General features: G+C 33.6%; 2 protein-coding genes and 1 long non-coding RNA gene across 3 annotated transcripts; 2 read left to right on the top strand and 1 right to left on the bottom strand.

The window, feature by feature from the left end:
• The first annotated feature begins 2,961 nt into the window (after window positions 1–2,961).
• LOC117240308 lies at window positions 2,962–5,554 on the top strand. The gene is made up of 4 exons (XR_004494657.1): window positions 2,962–3,117; window positions 3,216–3,872; window positions 4,571–4,656; window positions 5,511–5,554. It is a non-coding gene; the product is annotated as an uncharacterized LOC117240308 (long non-coding RNA).
• Window positions 5,555–5,663: 109 nt separating this feature from the next.
• Window positions 5,664–9,369, top strand: LOC117240307 (protein odd-skipped-like). Its single transcript, XM_033506287.1, has 2 exons — window positions 5,664–5,996; window positions 8,019–9,369. The coding sequence occupies exons 1-2, from the start codon at window positions 5,967–5,969 to the stop codon at window positions 8,358–8,360; spliced, it is 372 nt and encodes a 123-aa protein (XP_033362178.1). The 5' UTR covers window positions 5,664–5,966; the 3' UTR covers window positions 8,361–9,369.
• A 2,100-nt stretch (window positions 9,370–11,469) lies between these two features.
• LOC117240309 (adrenodoxin-like protein 2, mitochondrial) lies at window positions 11,470–12,428 on the bottom strand (the record flags this gene model as incomplete). Its single annotated transcript, XM_033506288.1, has 3 exons — window positions 11,470–11,657; window positions 12,025–12,157; window positions 12,322–12,428. Coding segments are annotated over 3 exons (331 nt in total), but the record flags the coding sequence as incomplete, so codon positions are not given.
• Window positions 12,429–12,502: the final 74 nt, after the last annotated feature.

The raw sequence follows: 12,502 nt of genomic DNA, 5'->3' as shown, positions 1-12,502 counted from the left end.
TTTAAAAATTAGGACATTTGAAAGTTTGTACTTACTCGACTGAATTGCTATTAAGTGACGTTTAAAAATTTTAATCACAAGGTTGAAAGTAATATAGTTAGTAATTCTAACGAACACCTATCCTCAGATAGATTGGTATACACACGCGAGTCGACCGTATTCTCCGGAAATGAAAACAACTACATCCCTGGAACCTGGAACCTGGAACACGTGATTTTCCGCATATCCATTAAAGCAACATCGGTCAGTGACTCGTCTACGGTGCAGTCGCTAGACTCAATTAATGACCACGTTCTGGTCGTAAATATAGAAAAGGCAGCGAGATATTTTAGTTTGTTGGCTAACTGGGCTGAGGTTGGGTCAATGTTTCTGTGGATTTCATTTACCTCTTCCGGCCTTCTTATATTTTCCGAATTCTTACAATTTCCGAGATACCAGTTCATAGCAAATTGATTCTTATTATGGCGTAGGATATAGTAAATCTTATTGTCTAAAAATACAGGAAAAGATTTCATTTTAGATGATTATTTCATTAAAAGATTATTATTTTTTTTAACATTTTATTCAAGCGTTTCTTAAGACATTTGTTCAAAGAGATGTCAGGTTATAAAAAATTGAATCAACCTTCCCAAAGCTCCTTAACCTCTTGTTATTTTTGATAAATCAATAGCATTACGCAATATATACCGTGTGATTTCCCTAGACGATCTAGTAGCACTCTTCTTTACAACCTTCTTTCAAAACGAGAAACAAGAAGAGGATTTACCAAATATCATTGTCATCGAAGCGCAGAGACGCTCCGGTGATTCTTATCTCCATTCATCTCTCCGAGTGAAACTATTTGACGTCGCCTTGAATAGGCTCAGACAGTTTTGTCGGGGGTCCGTGTCGTCGACTGTAGCCAGCTCGCACGATCGTGAATGGAAAGACTCGTATAAAATCAAAGCGCCGACAGACTCTTCCTACTTAGACGAGATCAATGAGATCTCGTTCAATAGAGAAGTTACCTTCTCGACCGCCGGCGCCGTATTACCCTTCAAAGTCACCGGAAAGTCATATAAGCCAACCGATGCAGCCTAACCTTTATCCACAGATAAAATAGGTTTCTTTTATTCCATCTGAATTTCTAAAGAAACCAAGACTTGATTTCAGTCTGGTTAAAAGCTTCGCTCGATTAAAGCTGTTTTTCAAGCAATAACCTACTTTGTGAATTTCATGCACGCGAATCCAAGTATGTATGCGGCAGAAATGAAGCTTTCGTGCATGTCTAATTGTAAGTTGATGCGAAACAATGCGCATGCGCCGAAATCCCATCACTTTGCGGACCCACATTGTGCCTTTTATTAAGGCGCCTTGTTTGTTTACTCTTCTCGAGCTAATTCTTCACTATTATTATCTACATTATTTTCACTGGCTAACAACTGGTTGGTCTGCAATTGACTAACCAATACAAATTTTTCGTTACGTGCATATATTCGAAAGAATTCGAAATTAAATTATCATGTATTACGGGCAGTTACGATAGAGTGACACAAAGCAATCTGTGTTTGAATGCCTCCACTCGTGGACAATATCGATATAACCTAAATGCGATAAATCGCGAACGTTTGATTCGACTCATGGGAAATTTACGCGTTTTTGAATCGTCCCGAGTCGCACGCGAAATGCAGATCAGAGAACCGTCTAATATTTATTGTTGAGATCGTGGGCTTGATCCTAATGGCGCGGCGGCACGCGATTCTTTACCAACTATGCTCCTTAACTCCAGCTCTCGACCTTCTTCCCTATTCAACTAGCTCGAGCAGTGAAATTGACTCTGCATGCCTATGATTTTGGCAGGGAATGGGAGTCGAGTTCGTAGTGAATGCACATTGTGTATACGTGTTTTAGGTGGTTTGTGTGAGTTTGTTGCGGAGATTCGAGACATTTATTTAACCTCTTTATCATATTCGAGCCTGTGCAATATAACCATATCTTAAATGTAATAAGTTTTATTTTTTATTGCAAAGTTCTTGAAATATATAATGCACACAATAAGTGTATAATATTTTATATATATAAATTATATTTAAGAAGTTTGGGATAGTTTAAAGATGAAATAAATTGCTTTTTAAGTTTAATCTCTTACTTTCGACGAAATCAAGTTTCTCTGGAATTTGGTGGAGTTTAAGATTTGATATCGGTGTCGTAGAGTTATGTGACACTTTAAGGTGGAATAAATCTAGCGAGGAGTTTAAGGTGCGGCAAAGGAGCGTGGAATGTTGCAATAGAAATTTATTGCAGTGTTAGTGCATTGGTAGATTGATCAAATTTACGTGTAGCGTGGGTAACCAATGATAAATATTTTGCAATGTGTATAATTTCTCAGTAATCTGAGGCTTATAAAATCTATTGACAACTAATGGAAATTGTTGATTTAACAGATCAATTTTAAATTCCTCGTTAATCTAAATTTTTTAATCCTATTTACAGCTAAACCTTACGACGAAAAATTAACGAAGTGGAATAAAAATGGCATTGTGATTCTTCTCGTCGTGTATCGGTGTCACATCAAATTTAAGAGACAGTTTTACTTGCGGATGCTGCGTGTTACGTTGGTGAAGTCGACGAAAGCGCAAAATAGGAGCTCGTCCGAAATACACTAACGCGGAAGGTTAAATTTAACGCAAAAGGCTGAGAAATTAGTTTAGAACTCGAAGTTTCATTGGTACGACGCTCTTGAAACGCATTCAAAGAGGTCGGCGACCTCGAAAGGGGATGAACGCAACTGTTTCGTGGGAATTTCTTATTGTGGCTTATTTGGATGAAGCTACTTTAAAATCAGCGCTGGATTCGTCTGTATTTTGCCCGGAAATCATAAAATGTTTAGGCCAGGCGACTCCATGTACAGAAAATGTTATGTCCACTTTTTACGTCCGTAGAATTCAACTCTTTACTACTATGCACTTCTTCTCCAAAAAATATCGCGTTTCAATATTAAAAAAGTTTCAATAATATACTATCCATTAGAAGAATGATAACATGATAACCTTACAAATTATTAGTATTAACAAATTCTTATTGTCGTATAGAAATGCCAACTATTGCTTCGGTAAAACAAACAAAGGAATTTTACAGGTAAATTTTACAAATTACAAGTCATCTTATAACGCAAAATACGACGTGTAAAATTGTCTCAATTTATTAATAGTATTAATAAATTATTATGATAAAAGATGCAGGAATCTTAGCCTCATGAGAAATTAGAGATGAAAATGAGTGGGAAAAGATTAATCACTGGTCCTCCTAAAAAGATGCAGTCCCATGGATGGATGGTTGTGCGAGTATTAAAGCAGCGCAAAACCGTTCCCCGAATTCTCATCCCGGACGTCGTACGACCAAAGACAAAAACAACTCACTCGAGGGCATTGCGGAGAGACATTCATCGAGGACACAATAGTATTATTCCAGGAAGTGCTAGTTCTTCCTAGATTCCGGTTACAATGTTCTTAACGCGTGGAAATTAATCTTGACCAGGAAACATCTATAACGGCATGTATTTTCTGCCGTGATTGTAAATCTGTTTGGAACATGCGGTTTGTCCGTTAATCTATGCGCTGTTGTTCAATTGAGTCAATATTATTTGTTGGTAGATTAGTGTGTGCAAGAGCGCTCTATCCATTATTGACCAATTCGAGCACGTATTGGTAAATTTCACACCGGCAATTACGGTGAAATCGTTCGTGGTCGCTGGAAATTAGCAGTATCGTTTGCGGTCGTGAGCTGATTGACACTGCGTGAGCGGGGAATTATGTGAAGCAGCTTTGCTTTGTCGTTTCATGCATTTAATAGGTTTACGGCGGTGGACAGAGTTTGTAAAAAATGAAGACAAGGTAGAAAAAGATTATTTTTCATTTTTTACTATTAGATTATTTTCAAAGTGATCTTTTCAGTGAAATATGATTGACAAAAAATAAGATCTATAATTGAATCATTATAAAAAATAGAATAATATTGATAATAAAGAAATAAAAATCAATTATAGAATAACATATAATAATAATAATAATAATAATAATAATAATAATAATAATAATAATAACAATAATAATAATAACAATAATAATAATAACAATAATAATAATAACAATAATAATAATAACAATAATAATAATAACAATAATAATAATAACAATAATAATAATAACAATAATAATAACAATAATAATAATAACAATAATAATAATAACAATAATAATAATAACAATAATAATAATAACAATAATAATAATAACAATAACAATAATAATAATAACAATAATAATAACAATAATAATAATAACAATAATGTGGATAGACTTTATGTTTACTTTTATATGTATAATGATACTGTTTGATCCTTGAATTAAAGTTAAGATTAACGTTGCGATTATGATTATCCTTTGTCTGACTAAATATATTTGAAGTATCAATTACAGTAGAATTTTTGAAAGATTCTTGGCTGTTAAACAAAAAACTGGTTCCTTTATATTTCGCTCAATTATCATAGAATCGTGAAACTGACTTTCACTTCAAATTTTGTCTGTTTCAGGAGTAACAAGTACCTGCAAAAATCATCCATCAGCCGGATATGTGCTGTCGGAGGGTTTTTCATTAGCATTCCCGTCTTTCTAACTGGTAAGAACCAATTCCTTCAATTCTGTCAACTTTAACCTTTTGAAAGATACTAGTACATAAGTTATACGTTTAATTTTTCTTGAATTCAGGCATGAATCTAAAAGATACTGTGAACTATCTCTGAGTGTATGAAATCAGTTTAGAAATCCAATGGAAATAAAGTTAATTTTAACGCCGAATAGTCATTATTTTTCTTAGAAAAATAAAAAACGATCGTCTTTTAGGGAAGTTTTAACAGATTAATTTATAAAGAGCTGAAACAGAATATTCATGTCATGCATGAATACGGCTGGTGGATGGATCGAGATCTAATCTAAAGTTTACGTTGTGTCATGCTAGTTTACACAGCTATCATTCGCTCGATCGATCGTTAAGCTGTTGAACTCGATTCAAGACGGACATTTTGGCTCTGTTCAGAAGAAAACTGCGTTTTAATAAATTTGACGGAATAGAAATTATGATAGACTACAATGTTTTTTTAATTATATCATAAAATTTATTTATTTTTTTTTAATGTCATGTTAGAAACTTCAAATACTGCCCAAAACTTCGAACGTAATCGTTTTAGAAATTTGTAAATTACTTAACGACCAAAAATATTGAATTCTCTATTGTCTGAAGATAGATTCTCTATAATTTAAGTAATTTATTCGTCGAGAATTGATATATAAAGACTTAAATAATAAATTAATTGAAAAATAATTTGCGACTAGTATTGAAAATTTCAATGAAAAGCATATGTATATAGTTTACGCTTCGAGAATTATATGTATTGAGAATATGTATTTGCGCTGATTCTTTGTCCCGCTTGTTATGGCATACGTGTTATAATGATCCTCTAACAATGCTTTCAGGTATGATATTGTATACATTCATCCAGTTTCATTCGACGCCGGTGTCACGTAAAATGGATACTTGGGTTGCGAGAGAAAAGAAAGCTGAGTCGTAGCCCAACTATTAATCCTCTTTTATCGAACTTTATTATGACTTTGGCACTTACAGTAGAATAACGTTGAACAGAGAAAGGGGTGTTGTACAAGAACAGCAACTAGAACGAGAACTCCCCGGGCTGGGTGAAGTCTCGGCTTATATACACCCTGGCTTGGGGATGTTGGGGGGTTTGGTGTGGATTCCAAGGAGTCCGAAAGTCGGGGTTGGGGCCTTATCTCTGATGGGGACTAAGATGCGTCGCGGCGTTGGCGTCCGACAGTCGGGAGTCGATGTCTTTTCTCTGAGAGGTAATTGGTGTCACACCGGCAATCGTTACGTCGGTTTTCATAGGCCTTGGCATCGTGTTTTGTGGATGCGCAATGGTCCATAACGTCTTCGTGTGGCAGAGGGTAAGAACATATCGCTATTAAAAAAGAAAACGAACACGTTCAAACACGTCTAAATCATCTTTTATGTGTATTTTACTCGGAAATCATTTTATCGTGAAATTTTGTTTTCAGAGTTACCATAATTTATCTGGTAGAGTTCATAAAAATTTTTCTGAAATCAATTACAAGCTTTTAGGAAACCAGGATTTTTCACATTTTTAAGAAGCGTTATAATTATATTGCTGATCTTTATTTTATTCGTGCGAAATTGAAAAGTACGCAAATGGCGCAAAATGCATAAAATGCGCTAAAATATACGTATATAAGAAAACAAATCTCGATTAAAATTTTATTTCTTTGATCATGTTCGTAAAACTACAAACTTGTATAAAAATACGCATTCTAGTTATAAGTGTTAAAACATTCGATCTAGTCCTTATCACATTCATGAAAACCTCCATTTAACCATTCGTTGTATCAACAAACATTCATATGCAAAACTTACCACCTACCACATCCTCCGCGTATTAATATAATCCCCTTTTATAAATTATACACTTTAGAGTGGACTGGTTGGGTCAGAGTGATATAAGCTTACAAGTTCTCGAGGAGTTCTACCGAAGTTACATTTACGTTTGCATAATTTCACCGAAAAAGATACTCTGTAGAATGACAGGTTCGTTTGTTTATGTGATCCGCGATCGCAACTATTTCAAGGGGATTTTATAAATAACCATACACACGATATTCAGTGTATTTTCGTATTCTCGTTTATTTTTGGGAGATTTGTAAAACTGTTGAACAAAATAATTGAGTAACGATTATTGTTACGCCGCCTAAAACATCTGCACGCCAGCCCGCGCGACCGGACAACAACCGCCTGCGTAACGTCACTTCGACCCTCAATAAACCTAAGGACCCACCATAACTTTCACTTCCCTGCATTGTTTCGCCATATGTCTTCAATCCGTTTGTCTTGAAGAATTTCTAAAGCTTAAAAATATTCTCGAAACACAGTCGGTTTTAGAGGTGTCCTTGGGTTTATTAGTCGCACTTAAAACACGGAGAAAGCGGGTATGCACCCATTAGGAAAATCCGAATAGCCCTGTAATAAAACAAGCTAGGTTTTTCTCACGCACACAGTCATCTACGCACCACGATGGTAGGAGACTCCCTACTCATCCCTTCGAGCAGTAGTGCAGGTCATGACCAATCGACACCGCGGTTCGTTACCCTCACTTTTCCTAACGAAAGTGGGACCAACGAATCCGCGTTCTTTAGGCACAGGGGCACACCCACACCGAACTTTTCTTCCGTATTAAAAAAAAGAGCGACAGACAGTCTACCAACTAACGCCTAACGCGGCAGTCTACACATAGCGCGAGAGTCGCATACTTCACGCAAATCTTTTGTCGGTTCTCGGTGTTGTCTGTCGAACATACATCTTCTCTCCTAAACATATCATAGTGCTAAGTCCATTGATACATTAATTTCCATTATAAGAGCCCTGCTCTAGCGTACATATCTATCGCATCTTCGTGCGACAAGTTGTTAACTATTTATTTCTCTACGTCAGTGTAATCTAAGTGTTGGAAATATATACTTTATAATTCTGTGAATCACAGTGTTATACAAACTCAATCACCCCTTATTATCTCAACGGAAATCAGGGGATCGATCAATTCGTGGTGTCGATTGTTATAATCGTAACGGGGATTTACGACCCCCGTTGACGTCTCTCCTCGCGATTACGTCTCCCCGCAATTGGTCGAATTTACAATTATATTTGCTGAGAAAAAGTCTTTTTCTCTGTACCCCTCCTTCTACTTCAAGCATGTAGTATTGACAATAAGATTGACAATGGCTGAAAGTAATCCAAAAGAGTTTTCACCATGGTTATCGGTAACGAAAAAGATTTGAATCATCTTTAATACTTATTCGTAACTAGAATCATTTCAACTAAAATGTAAATTCTTATATTATAACTTTTTTAATTTGTTATGGCCCCTGACTACAACCTAACCTATCATTCTTATTTCGTAGGAGAAGACGAATGCCGTGAAGGCGTTAGCGCGCGAACAGTGCGAAGCGGCGGTACAGCTGCAGCGTCAGCAGCAGCTGCAACAGCACCAGAACCAGCACCAGCTACAACAGCAACAACAACTACGTGGCCCGTTAACCATCCACCATGCTGGCTGCCCAACGAAAGTCGGGCCCGTGACGAACCAACTAAATACCAGCCACGCAACGCACGGCCGAGCTGCACAGTACCAACACTATCATCACCATCATCATCATCGACACGTGTCAATGTCTCCACCGCCCTTGTTGCTCTCATCGCCAGCTCCGATCGCGGCGACGCACAATCATCTGAACGTGAGCTGACACAGAAACGTGGTTACGCCACCGGATACACCAGCAGATAGATCGCCACCGAGTCCTGGAAATAAGCTAAATAGATCGCAGCATTTGCCACGGGAAGCAACCGGCAGCGTCAGTTCTGGTCTTCCGGCTGCCACATTGGATCTAAGTAGCGCAGCAACCACCAATAGTCCGCATGAATTGTCCACGTTAGTTTAGAAATTTGGTCCGAACATTATATCTTCACATAGGATTGGAGATTAATAGTTGATAGTTAATTTACACATCGATCTTTTTATTTGTAAATTGGGTCGTGGTTTAGAGTTGGTTTGTAAAAATTCGGTCCTAATTGTTAAATGATGAATATTGATTAAGAATAATAGGCATTGATGTACCAATCTTTTTTTAACTTATATACTTGAGCACACGCATTGGAGATTTCACTTTTATTCAGTGAAACAGCAACTTCATTACTCGCTTATTCAATACGGCAATTGCATATATTTCATGGACATTTTAACAATGTTTTGAATAATTTCTAACGGTACAATTGTGATGAAGTGAAAAAAATCGTGATAAGAAACAGAGAGAAAAGTTGCTCGTTAATGAATATTGACCAGAAATAAAGTAATTTCTAAAGAATATCCCGAAGACGTCGTAAATATTACGAAAGGAATGATTAATTTATACCCGCGTGTATCTTGCCATTACCCTACTATTATTATTATTATTAATATTGTTAGTAGTACTCGATTACATTATTATTAATATTAATATTATTGCCTTATTATTATTAATGTTATGGAACCTCTAGTCCTAGGTTACTTTCGCTGCCACGAAAGGATAAGATTTTCGAATTTTTGACTATTACGTGTAATTCAAGTTTTCCTGTTGCGCATGCGCAGTAGAAAGAAAGTTAGCGGAACTCAAATCTCGAACTATAGAGAGTTGAAAAGTAGTAAAAGTAAAAAAGCACGAATAACATTTGTATTTGTGCTGGATTAAGTTTGATAATTGAAAATTGAGTTTGATGATAACATTTTTTCGTATTCGCTTTGGTAAATATTAGTTTTATTTAAAATTGAACAAAGCATTTTATGTTTTTCAAATACGGTACATAATCGTAATATCGAATTTTGTAAACTGATAGTAAGAAACTCTATAATTCGAGACTGGAACTTTGATCAAGTTCACATTGAACGTAAACTGACTTAATTTTGTTATTTAAGCGTGTATACTATACGTGTTTGTTCCTTCTTCTCTTATGCGCAGGCTATAGCTTAATTACTTCCAATAAACGCAGTTATATCGAATCAGATATTAGGATTATTTAAACAAGAGATTAAAAACTAAAAAGTATTGTTTTTATACTGCATATGTACATATGCAATATGAACGACAGTTTGTGTAATAATATGTACCCCTCTTCTTAGTTTACTTTTGTATATTTTGCGACATTTGATATTAATTTTATGAGGAACGTACTTACACTTTATCTTTGTAATTAAATGTGAAATGAAAGAAAAGAAATGACATGAGAAAAGGAAATTCGATGTATGAGTATATACGAATTGACGGAATTAAAATTTAACGCTATATTTAAATAGAAGACGTGAAATATCTTGTCATCTTAAAATAACTTGATCATTCCTATTCTTTTACATAAAAACACTTTTCGACTGTAACTTAAGAAACATGTCTGCTAACGTGAAACGTGCCAGAAAAAATTAACAACTTCCATTAAATTGGCAAATTTCTCATTAATATCGTAAAACTCGCGTTTACAAAGATCAGATCAGTGTACATAATATACAAAACAAATGCAGAATATATAAATATAGCACATACGTTCTGAATTATATTCGAATTGGGCAGGGTAACCAAGTGAAAATATGTAAATTTCACGATGTGTAATGTACACTTTATCGAACTTGTAAGTAGTGTAGAAATAGAATATTTTACACGTAACAAAATATACAAACGACAATACACAAGTTAAATTATTTGTTAGATCCATGTATAACAAGCATAGTACAAAAGTGTTTTAGCTTTATGTACTGTTAATTATGAGAAATACCAACTTAATAGATGTATTTGGTATGTACCTAGTTAAGAAAACAATAAATTATTCTGAACAGATAAAGCGTTTAGTAGCTTGTGAAGTATGAATTTTCGAAAACGTATGTATTTTATATCTAAGTAGTTAAGAAACGCGAGCAAGGGAAATCAAACAAAGGAACAAAGTTTTTTTGTTTAAAAATATTTAATTTGTTGTTCTATTATCCGAGGTTAGAAGCGATAATGTACAAAATCTGAATAAATAAGATTCTTCAATATTATTGAATTTTAATTCTAGGGTAAAGTAATATATCCGCATATTTTATTTATATACAATATGTATAAATAATGATGTGATTTGACTAATTTTGTTGAAAGAATATTTGTACTTTTTACGTAAAACTTCAGTCTTTTACAAACTTTCTTGTAATTAATAAACCAGTAAACACAATATTAATAAAATCTATTAAAATTATAAACAAACTCATAAGTTTTAATTTTAGTCTTTAAAGGTTGAAATATTTTGCTCCAATGTCGAGACATTTGTTTTAATCCAAAACATTACTATACTGAATCGATAATGTTGCATGTGCCACGAAAATGATGATAGTGTCAGATAACTTGTTGTGAAACGAAAAAGCATTGCATGTACATTTCTGTTGTTTTGTTGACCATGAGTTTGATGATCTTTTAAACTTGCCCATAGCTAAGAAATCAAACAGTATATCTAAACGAAATTAATTTCAAATTATTTTTTAGGTTCTAAGCTTTTATCTAATCTTTCAGAAGTTGCAAAATTTATTCCACAAGAGTCATTTTTATCATAACCAAGTACACATCTTAAAACCATTTAAGTCTTCCTTAGTAATTTCTTCTTATCTTTAATAGTAACGAAAATAATTTAGATGAACGTTTTAAAATTGACACCCTGTATATTAAAAATAAAAGATATATTTTCTTCATAATTGGATAGGCTTTTTACAATGGCAATGTACAAATATCAAAATTGCAATTATACTATAACATATGTATATATATAAGCTTCACATTTAAACACAAGATTCTTTATTATATTTTTTAATACCAATATTTTAATAATTATAACAAGGGTTTTTTAACAAGAGATGTATAACATTGTATACAAATTTTCAAAAACCTATAGATAATTTCAGTTATGCTCTTGCATCATTAATTGTTGATGGAACTCTTACCTCAATTCCATCTAGTTCCTTAGACATTACTATTTGACAGCCTAGCCGTGACCTGAAATTAAATATTATATAACTGAATATGTCAATAAATATATTTATTGCTATACAAATTAATACTAATACACAATAAGATTTCTATTTATCCATTTGAAAATCAACATTGTAAATATGCTAATTCCAACATAGATTTGTAATGATTATAGGGTCATAAATAAAAAACTATGAAAATTTATTATAATTTCAGTTTCGTAGTATTCAGAGATAGCGATTTGAAATTCTACATTGAGATGCAGATTTCGAAATACCCAATACTAACCTGTTTTTACATAAATTTAAATAGAAAAATTCACTTTATAAAATATTAAAAGGTAATAGAATTAATAATGTGAATGATTTGATACTGATTATTATGAACTAACGTATCTGTTAATTCATATGCTAAATCCAACATGTCTAATTCTTCATCTGTTGGTTTGTCAGGAAGTGCATCATAAACTTCTTTCGAAAATATTAAATGGCACGTACTACAAGTTAATGTTCCTTCACAAGCACCTATATCAATTATATTTTAAGATTACAACATACTTATATAATAAAGTATCAAAAGTTAAAAATAATAAGAATATTAAACTTGATAAAAATGAAAATTTTCAAATATTTTCTACCTCAAAATTATTTATTTTAAATTAAGTAAATTATGCTTCTTTAAAACATACCATATCCATCTAAATCAATTTCATTATTTACTACTATGTCTAATATAGTATCTCCAACTTTCCCTTTTGCTTTGATTCTCTCTCCACTTGCTTTAACAAACGTTATATTTACTCTGAAAATAATATTTATGAAAGATAAAAATTATCTCAATATACTTATTTTCTTTATTTTTTGTGTTTC

Source organism: Bombus vosnesenskii, unplaced genomic scaffold (assembly GCF_011952255.1).
Source record: "Bombus vosnesenskii isolate JDL3184/JDL3185 unplaced genomic scaffold, Bvos_JDL3184-5_v1.1 scf7180000014590, whole genome shotgun sequence".
Classification (NCBI taxonomy): Eukaryota; Metazoa; Arthropoda; class Insecta; order Hymenoptera; family Apidae; genus Bombus; species Bombus vosnesenskii.
Note: the sequence above shows the minus strand (reverse complement) of the source record. Positions and strands in the feature narration are given on the sequence as shown.

Coding starts and splice junctions, on each gene's coding strand:
- LOC117240307 (XM_033506287.1), top strand. CDS start 5,967: ATGGTCCATAACGTCTTCGTGTGGCAGAGG. Junction 5,997..8,018: donor ACGTCTTCGTGTGGCAGAGG/GTAAGAACATAT, acceptor CTTATTTCGTAG/GAGAAGACGAATGCCGTGAA.